The sequence below is a fragment of the Tenrec ecaudatus genome, chromosome 10 (assembly GCF_050624435.1).
Source record: "Tenrec ecaudatus isolate mTenEca1 chromosome 10, mTenEca1.hap1, whole genome shotgun sequence".
NCBI lineage: Eukaryota > Metazoa > Chordata > Mammalia > Afrosoricida > Tenrecidae > Tenrec > Tenrec ecaudatus.
This window is the reverse complement of record NC_134539.1, coordinates 136,486,930-136,497,325: the sequence shown is the minus strand read 5'-3', so window position 1 is coordinate 136,497,325 and position 10,396 is coordinate 136,486,930. Positions and strand designations below refer to the sequence as shown.

At 49.6% G+C, this 10,396-nt stretch overlaps 2 protein-coding genes across 2 annotated transcripts; both read left to right on the top strand.

Annotated features, from left to right (window-relative positions):
* Positions 1-1,817: 1,817 nt before the first annotated feature.
* On the top strand, positions 1,818-2,198 carry LOC142458736 (keratin-associated protein 2-2-like). Its single transcript, XM_075559654.1, has one exon. It carries the CDS (start codon positions 1,818-1,820, stop codon positions 2,196-2,198), a length of 381 nt encoding a protein of 126 aa, XP_075415769.1.
* A 7,506-nt stretch (positions 2,199-9,704) lies between these two features.
* On the top strand, positions 9,705-10,130 carry LOC142458323 (keratin-associated protein 2-1-like). The gene has a single exon (XM_075559348.1). It carries the CDS (start codon positions 9,750-9,752, stop codon positions 10,128-10,130), a length of 381 nt encoding a protein of 126 aa, XP_075415463.1. The 5' UTR covers positions 9,705-9,749.
* Positions 10,131-10,396: the final 266 nt, after the last annotated feature.

The following is a 10,396-nucleotide window of genomic DNA, read 5'->3' as shown; positions in this document are numbered from 1 at the left end:
TACACCTACGCTGAGTCATAAGGTGACTTTGCCTAAAACACGGCATGTCAGTTTATCCGCATTACCTCAGGAAATGCTTTTGTCTCGACAGTCAGCATCAACTCAATTTGACAAGGAGCTGTTGTGCTTCGGGGGTGTAGCACCGTGGGCAGCCCTGGGTTCTTCCGGAAGCTCATGGGACATAGTGTGGTCAGCTCCACGATGGGATCTTCTGTGAAGCAGCCAGTTTGGGGAAGAATGGGGTAAAGCGTCTCCTCCTTACCAGGGCACAGTCTTGAGACAATTGAGGGAGGCGTCCTCTGGGGTGGGCACTACTCGGTGTACAGATGGGCAGTGTGCAGAAGCCTGCCCACGTCTACTGCTGGCTTCCGATCCTGCATGCTCTTCCAGGAGCCCTCTGCGGACTGCCAACCTTGGATTCATTCCACTGACCTCAGGGGCCCTCAGCTCTGTGTCCACCAGCCTGTGGTCATCCTGCTTCCTGTCCATCAGCTACACAAGTCCGGACAAGCCTCCAGCTTACATCTGACCCACGAACTGGACTTAACCCACGTCTTCAACTGTGCGAGCCATTTCTTGATAGAAAATCTCTTTCTCTGCACAGACAGAGACGAGGCTCCCTGGTGTTGTTTTATTTAGAGAAGACGGGAGCCAAGCGAGAGTCTTGGCCTAAGAAAGGCTGAACAATAAACATGATGAAATTCACTATGGAATCTTTATGACGACCAACTCTCCTCTGCTCCAAGTTCTTTCAAGATGACCTGCCATCAGGGAAACCAGTTTCCCTAGCTCTCTCATTTCTAATGCTGCTTCTGAAGCCAAAGAAAAATGTCACTATTGTTTGAAACCGTCTCCCCCTTGTCTAAAGATGGTGGTTTATTAAGCCCAATATACAAACGTATAGTCAAAGCTGCTTGTTGGTGAATGCCAAGAGACGGACCCCAAGACTTCATTATGTGACCTCCACCATGAACCTGTCTGTAGTTCAAGGAGATAGGATGACCTCTGTCCTTCATGGTACCAGGACAGTCACTGGTCATTTTTATCTTCACAAAGATAGCATCTACACGGGACCCTCGGGACCCTCGAGGCGGGTTATACAATCAAGTAGGGGTGGAGTTTGGCTTGGACGAAGGAGGGCATTCTAGGTGAGCGGGAGACGTAAAGAACCTGAGCAGTCCAAAGAAGGGAGAGTAACCAAACCAGTTTGGCGGGGAGAGAGGGCTCCCATGTGGTTCCTTCTCATAGGAAAATACCACGACCCTGCCTTTGACTGAGCCCTTGGAGGGGATGACTTCATGCGAATGGATGACTTGGTCCACGAGAAAGTGATGCTGCTATTAATCTGCTCCTGTCAAGTCCATGGCAAATCACGGCTTGGGTGGTAATTATAAAAAGTCTTTGAAATCAAGGCACACAATTCTAGCTTCAGGTCCAAAGGGCAGAGTGGTAAGATACTGCTCTAGAGTAGGAACCACATTCTTTTCCCCTTTGTAAGTTAGAAATAGTTCGGAGGCAAATTCATCAGAATCCAATCCGATGTATCCACTTTGGTGAAAACAAAAGATACAGGAAGAGGAAAGAACATCTGTGGTGGGTACATGCGTGTAATATGCAGAGGGGTAATCTCAACACCATTAGTCCATGCTAAATCCTTATTTGATTGGCCAGACGATGACTAAGAAATGACCTGTGTGGTGGGGAGCACAGCACCTGGCCAGGGTATATAAAGGGCCCAGAGGGAGAGGGAGGCATTCAGAACTCAGAAAATCCACCTGCTGTCAACAGTCCCCCCCAGACCAGCCCCACCTCCCACCATGACCTGCTGTGGCTCCAACTTCTCCTCCCTGAGCTGTGGGGGAGGCTGCTGCCAGCCCTGCTGCTTCAGAGACCCCTGCTGCTGCCGCCCAGTGTCCTGCCAGACCACCGTGTGCCGCCCTGTCACCTGCGTGCCTCACTGCACACGCCCCATCTGTGATCCCTGCCGCAGGCCCATCTGCTGTGACCCCTGCTGCCTGCAGGAAGGCTGCTGCAGGCCCATTGCCTGCTGCCCCACGTCCTGCACGGCCGTGGTCTGCAGGCCCTGCTGCTGGTCCAGCACCTGCTGCCAGCCCATCTCTGTGCAGGCCCCCTGCTGCCGGCCCCCCTGCTGCCAGCCTGCCCCCTGCCGCACCACCTGCACCACCTCCTGCTGCTGAGCTATCCCTGTCCCCACAGAGCAACACTCTGGAGCTGAAGCACCTTTTCTGCCTCCCCAGGAGATGGGGATCATGTCTACATTCTCCCATCTGGATACAGTCTGACACACAGGCACGTGGTCATCACCATCTTTGGTCTAAATCCCCCAGAGTCTACGTCACCGATGGAGAGCCTGCCTTTTAAAGTCCTCCGAATGGACTTGGTCACCACACTCTGAATTCCGGAGGGTGTTTACACCCTGACCATCATCTTCTGTAATATGTTGCCCGCTTCTTTTCAATAAACTGATGTTCACTGGCAAAGTAAACCACCTGCCTCCTGATCCATTCATCCGTGTGTGTTTGCAGTGTACAGAGAGGGCTAGGTTTTTAGACTCTGCACAGGGAGCCAAAGCTTCCCCTAAGAAAAGCCACAGACTTGGGGATATCCCATTCATTCCGTCATTCCGTAACTGCAAATTAGGCTGCTGTCCTCAACTCCAGTAGTTCCAACTCGCCAGCGGCTCGGCGGAAGAAAAGAGGGGGCTTTCTGCTCCCAGAAGGATTTACAGCCTTGGAAAACCCTAGGGAGCACTTCTCCACCACCGCCACACACACACACTCCCACCCCCCACCCCCGCCTCCCAGGGCTGCCAGGAGCTGGCGTCAACTCAAAGCAAGTGGGTTTGGTTTGGGTGTTGGAGGTCAGGCACTGCGTGTGAACTTAACCGGAACAGCCCCGCCCCTCGCATGCATAGACTAAACAATTAGGCCTACCCAAAACTAGGGAAGAAGGGGAAATGGAGAGGGTGTGGCCTAAAGCACGGGCAGAAGAGGGGGTGGCGATAGCCATCAACTGCAGCTCCTCTGCATCTGCTGCCTTCTTGCCCCGTTTCCCAGAGCAGCGCTGCTCCCAGAGTGGTCCACAGATGACCCGTATCAGAGTGTCCCCAAAGTCCTATTCCCCATGCATGACCTTGTCGTTCATCCCCAACGTACTGCATCAGAATCTCTAGCGGCGGGGCCAGGGCCGTGCACGTCTTGTTCACGCTCTCGCGAGATTTTTGCGAACACAACAGTTTCAAGATCATGGTCATGGAGGAAGACCTGGGTTTGAGCTTCTTTGCGGCGTAACCAGCCTGCAGCGTTTTCTTTGTCTATTTCTTTGAATCATTTTATGGGGGCTCATACCACTCATCACAATCCATACATTCCTTGTAGTGTATAAAGCGCATTTGTACAGTCATTACCCTCATCATTCTCAAAACATTCACTCTCCATGTAAGTCCCTGGCATCAGTTCCTCCTTTTTTTCCCTCCCTCCCCACTCCCCCCTTCCTCGTGAGCCCTTAAAAGTTTATAAAATATTGTTTTGTCATATCTTACACTGTCCGACATCTCCCCTCACCCACCTCACTGCTGTCTGCCCCCCAGGGAGGAGGCTCTCTACCCCATCCTCCCAGTATCGCCACTCTCACCACTGGTCTTGAAGGGATCCTCCATCCTGGATTCCCTGTGTTTCCAGTTTCTCTCTGTACCAGTGTACATCTTCTGGTCTAACCAGATTTGTAAGGTAGAATTGGGATCATGATGGTGGGGAGGAAGCATTTAGGATGTAGAGGCAAGTTGTATGTTTCATCGTTGCTACCCTGCACCCTGACTGGCTCGTCTCCTCCCCACAACCCTTCCATAAGGGGATGTCCAGTTGCCTGCCGAGGAGCTTTGGGTCCCCACTCCACACTCCCCATTCACAATGATATGATGTTTTGTTCTTTGATGCCTGATACTTCATCCCTTTGACACCTTGTGATCACATAGGCTGATGTGCTTCTTCCATGTGGGCTTTGCTGCTTCTGAGCTAGATGACTGTTTGTTTATCTTCAAGTCTTTAAGACCCTAGATGCTATATCTTTTGATAGCTGGGCTCCATCAACCTTCTTCACCACATTTGTTTATACACCCACTTTGTCTTCAGCAATCGTGTGGAGAAGGTGAGCATCATGGAATGCCAGTTTAATAGAACAAAGTATTCTTGCATTGAGGCAGTACTTGAGTGGAGACCCAATGCTCATCTGCTACCTTAATACTAAACCTATAAATATATTCACATAAATCTATCCCCATCCTCATATATAAATATATTTACATATTACATACCTTTATTTAGACCTCTATAAATGCCTTTTGCCTCCTAGCTCTTTCCTCTATTTCCTTTGACTTTCTCTTGCCCCACTATCATGCTCAGCCTTCATTTGGGTTTCAGTAATTCCTCTTGGTTATATTACCTTTGAGCACACCCCACCAGGCCTCCTACACCCTCCTCTCCACCAATTTGGATCACTTGTTGTTCCCTTGTCCCTGGGTTTGTTAACACCACTTCCTTTCCCCACACTTCCTCCTCTCCAATGTCCCCCTGAACTGCCGGTCCTATTGTTTTCTCCTCCAGATTGTTCCTCCAGCCTATCTTATTTAGACAGACCTGCAGAGATAATAACATGCCCCAAAACACGACAGAGCAAAACCAAGCAACAAAAGAAAAACAACAACACCAACAAAAACCAATGATAAAAACAAAAAAACAACAAAAAAAGAAATGCTTGTAGTTAGTTCAAGGACTTTTTGCTGGCCTTTAGGAGTGTTTTCCGGTTGAGTCTGATGGGGTGCCAAGCCCTGGCCCCAAAGTCTATTTTTGGTATTCCCTATGGACATTGTTCCCCTTGCTGTTGTGTTGAACACCCTTAGTGTTTTCCCTCGGTGTGGTGGGATCTGATCCGGCGCATTTCCCACAGTTTTGTCCCCTGTGGAGCTATGGGTCAGTGAGGGATATTGTGTCTCATAGTGGGGCTGGCCATATGGTCTTCTCTGTGGATTGGCTGCTCTGAGCTGGAATATCATTGTCAAGGGTTGGTGGGCCAGGATATGCGCCACTCTCTTGTCCTCCCCTTCATTTGCTCCTGTGTGCTCTAATCAGACATGTCCCTCTTCCCGAGCTTAGCTTCAGTGCTGTCCTCTGAAATAAATTCTTCTGGTGGGAGGGGCAGCTGTCCATGTAGTTGGGATTGGAGCCGGCCCCTCAGACCTCTCCACTGGTTCCCTACTCCATGCCTATGTTGCATTCACATCTTGGAGCACCAGGTTGAAGTCTGGTCCCTCTTTCCTTGTGGAAATATAAACAATACCCTCCCCTTGGGCGAGTTAGTGCCTTGTGCCCCCACTACCCATTTCCTTTTTTTTTTTTCTTTCCCCCACTCCACCTGGAGCGATTTCTAAGTCCAAAGGGTACTGAACTTCACATCCCAGTCAGGACTTCTTGCTGACTTGACTTCAAAAACAGAAGGAATAGCATTCTTTCCAGGAGCCATCCTCTTTCTGCCCTTTCCCCCTGGAGCCTCCTCCTTTCCATCTCTGACTCTTGGCTTGAGGTTATTTCGTGAGATCATTTCAGGGAGTGAGAGATCCAGGCAATGCCTATTGTGTTTCAGAATCTTTCCTTCTTTGTTCTTTTCTTTCTTGTCTCTTCTTAACATCCAGGGGTTTTCCAAGTGGTTCCCAACAAGACACAAGGTATGACACTATTTGGATGAAGGGACGGTTTACCATCACGAGAGTCACCCTTACTACATCCTCTTGCTATCTAACCACAAAAATGCCACAAATTCTCACCATTGTGGTTTCCCCTGACTGGTCACATCAGGTGATTACACTCTTCTAAAACTCTTGGAATTTGGCTTTCCTGACTAAAATATCATTTGAGGAAGACCAAGGGCACAGCTCTGGCCCAGCAAGCTCTGGTGTACCGCCCAGGGAAACCACGCATGTCCCACTGAACCAAGGAAAAGAAAGGGGCATCATGGGCTCTTCAGATACAATGGCATGCAGGAAGTGATGTTTGGATAAGATCAAAACCAAACCAAACAGCGTGTAGAAGGATTAACACCAGGACTGGGCTGAGAATCAGGGTAGTGTTTCCCTGAAAACTACAAAGGTAAGATACGTACATAAGAAATGTTGCCTGCAGTCTCATATTTGAAATTCTGTACCTGGGTTGGATAATTGAGGTTGCTTCTCTGTTTCAAAGTACCTAATATTCTGTCTGGGAATTTCTAGAATGTTCCCTTATGACTGATTTCAAACAGCCAAAAATTCCAAAAGTCCATGGTTTTAGGAAACAAGATTAAACAAGATTAAAAAGAAAACACTCTGCGGTTGTATGAATTAACAAAATTGTGAGTTCACAGACACATCCCTAAATTTGGCTCTCTCTGTACATTTCTAAGCAAAACAAGCAAATAAACAAAAACCCTTCATAAGCGATACCACAGAGCAGGACAACCTGGGTGACCACAACTCTTTGTGGGAATAGAAAGTCCTGGCTGTCTCCCTCACAGCAGCTGGCAGCAGCCTCATACACAACCACTACACCAGCAGGACTCCTACAGCTCACTACTTATCAATTGTACACCGTGAACTAGGAAGTGGAGGGCAAGGGAGGGAAGGGGTGACCAGACGTCCTGCTTTTGGTGGGACGGTCCGATTTTTAACAATTTTTCCCACATGCGTGGCATTTTAAAAATCTTCCAATTTTTGGAAAGAATGCACGACAAGCTAGGGTAGACGGTTTCCAGCTGCCATGTGGCTATTTCGCCAGGATATGAGTTTTATCAATGGTGTCCTGCTGGTGTCCGTTTTTTTTTTTTTTTTTTACCAATGTTAAGATCTGATCACCCTAGAAGGAGGGATCAATTTGCCTCCCAGCAGGGGTCAATTTTCTTCCTAGTGTGATTCAAATACCAGTTAACATTCTGAACTGCTGCTGAGACCTTGGAAGAGATCAAAGTAGATCACAGATAAACAAGAGTGATAGGGACTCAGCTCAAACGGGCTGTGTAAGGACAGGGCCACCAGCACCAGGGGTCAGCACTGCAACTTGCTCTTCTGTCTAACCACACACCCCCCACAAGTTCTCACCACAAGGTCCACACGAATCCCTTCCCACTCTGGTGGTTATATTCTTGCACAACTGACACTACTCAACAGGGGGCCGAGGATTGTAGGATTGTCCAAGTCCTGTCACTCTTGTTTTATGGGAGACTTTGAAGAAATCGGTCACTAATCTGGTCTTTCAAAAAGTCCGATGTGTCATAAAGCCAAACATCTTCCAGAATCAAGAGGCTGGTGGACTGCAGAGTGGTAAAACATGATCTCAGCAAGCAAAGCACACCTCAGAGATACATTTGGACTGAAGGCTATCGGCGACGGCGACCCTTGGACCAAATTATCTTTGACGGCCTTTCAACTCTTAATTTATTTCCTGTACCCCCCTCCTCCTTTAAAAACCATGAAAACGTGTTTTAACAAAAGACATGGACCGCTCACTCCCATCAAGGTGACTGCACTCATGGTGACTCTCTATAAGACAGTGTGCATTGACCCCACTGAGATTCCGAGAAGGCAGCTTTGATGAGAGTGGGCAGCATCATATTTCGCCTTTGGAGAGGCTGGTGGGTTTGAACCACTGGTCTTGTGGTCAGCAGCCTAATGCTGAACCCAGGACACCACCAGTGTTCCTTCCATTCTTCTCCACTGTGGCTAGCCTAAAGAAATCAACAAACAAAGCTACCTGATCACTCGTCTGCTAGTTTAATCTCCCTGGTATTTTCATCTGTCTACGCTCACCTCGTATGAGCCACCAAAACCCTCAAGTAGCAAACCAGAGCATCTACTTGGGAAAGGTATCTTTTCATTCATACTGTGAATAATTCAGTACAAAGTGCCATGTCCTTCTTAGAGAGCAAGAACTGCTCTGAGTTCAATTTTGTTTCCAAGGCTATTCTCAGAAGAAGAAAGAACATTGGTGAGTTAAAGTTTATTGTGCCAACCTGGGCGATAAACACATGTGGGGTTAATTGAAGGGCAGAGGGATAAATGGCTCAGTGAACCTCGCCTTTCTTGTTCTCAGGTCTCTTGCTTTCTGATGGTCAGACCAGGGTGCAGCTGCTTTAGCCAGTTCCCTGCTTCAGCTGGCAAGGCTCACTTCCTGCAAGATATCCCTGAGGAGAAGCCACATGGACCTGCCCCAGTGCAGCCCTGGGTGCTGGAGCAGCCGTGTGGAGACCCCTGCCAGTGCTCGGATGCTTACACATTCACTGATTTGGCTTTCCTCCTGCAGTTGGCATCATTGAGGGTGCTTTGTGAGATGGAGGAGGACTCTGTGGATTGGTGTCAGACATATGGACTTGTGGGCTGGGGCAGCACTGGGTTGGGATGTTTTCTTGATGTGTACTTAACCTTTATATAAAACTCTCTTATACATGAGTTTCTGTGGATTTGCTTCTCCAAAGATCCCAGACTCACACAATTAAAAACAGTTGCCCTTTTCCCTGGTTTTATCGGCTTTTGTTCTTCCTTCCTAAAATGTGTTAAACAATGTGTGGATGGGAAATAATGCCAACTTTTTAATATTTTCCTCCCCGCACCAAATAAGGCAGCACTGTCTACACTGTAAGGGTCTCCTAGATGACTGTGAATTATGGGCTGTCAGTTTGCTAAACCAATGTACTCTGGGGGCTTTGGGGATCATTTCCCTATGAACATGATGAAGGCAGTGTGTGCTATTGATGCTCTGGACCATTCTTTCCACAGCAGAATAGGTACACGCCTTTTCGTGGGCCATGTTCGTTCTCTCAGAAAATCGTGTGTCATCACAATGTCCCTGTGATAGGTTGCGCCAACACAGCTCCTGCAGGAACATGTGAGCAGAGTCTAGCCTTTCGATCAGGTTGCAGCTTGATTGGAGGGTTACCAAACTAAATGGCTCGCATGGCCTGGTCTCTCCACTTCTCCCTGGAGGCAGGCCACACACGCTCTCTGTCTTCACCTTCCTGCTGGTGAGACACACGGAGACCTGCGAGTCCCGTGATGCAGCCACCGCCATTGGATCCACAGCCCTCGCGCCCACCGGCCCGTGATCCTCCTGCTTCTGCATCGCTCCATGTGGCTCTGCGAGTCTGAAGAGGGACTTGTGGACTTGAGTTGGACTTATGGACTTGATCTAGACTGGTCTGGGATGTTTGCTTGATGTATAGTTACTTCATGATATAAAGCGCTTTCCTAGGCATGCAGGAGTGTCTCTGGATTTGTTTCTCTAGCCAAGCCGGCCTGACCCGGTCACTCAGAAGGTCATGAACATGAGCACCTAGCTCTGACTCTTGGCGGGTGAGCAGAGGGACGTGACAGCCTTTCCACTTGTCACATGACAGAGGAGGGCAGGGGTGGCTGGTGGATGAGTAATTTTTCTGATGCTATAAACCATCAAACATTCATTATAAACCACAGACAGGAAAGAAGGCAAGCATTCTTCAGTCATGTGGGAACTGCTGCATCAAGCCATTGAATCCACCAATCCTGAGTCCCATTTCAACAGACAGCTCAACACGGGGAAATGACCTGTGTGGTGGGGAGCGCAGCACCTGGCCAGGGTATATAAAGGGCCCAGAGGGAGAGGGAGGCATTCAAACCTGAGAAAACCCACCTGCTGTCAACAGTCCCCACCAGACCAGCCCCACCTCCCACCATGACCTGCTGTGGCTCCAACTTCTCCTCCCTGAGCTGTGGGGGAGGCTGCTGCCAGCCCTGCTGCTTCAGAGACCCCTGCTGCTGCCGCCCAGTGTCCTGCCAGACCACCGTGTGCCGCCCTATCACCTGCGTGCCTCACTGCACACGCCCCATCTGTGATCCCTGCCGCAGGCCCATCTGCTGTGACCCCTGCTGCCTGCAGGAAGGCTGCTGCAGGCCCATTGCCTGCTGCCCCACGTCCTGCACGGCCGTGGTCTGCAGGCCCTGCTGCTGGTCCAGCACCTGCTGCCAGCCCATCTCTGTGCAGGCCCCCTGCTGCCGGCCCCCCTGCTGCCGGCCTGCCCCCTGCCGCACCACCTGCACCACCTCCTGCTGCTGAGCCGCCCAACGCTGAACGTGCCGGATGTATGGAACGTACAGACTCTTGCCGCTCCTGGTGGATCCGAGGAGAGGAACCATCTTTGTGACCTGCGCGTTCTTCCAGAAGTGACATAGCTGTTACCTACCTGTCCACTTCCGCGGCTGGCTCTGGCTCCATGTGACACTCTTGACAAGAGAGCCGTCTTCATTCTTTCAAATCCTGCTTTTAAAAAAAAAGAGCACCCAAGCTTCCTCTTGAATGGCACTCTATCTATCACGCTAATG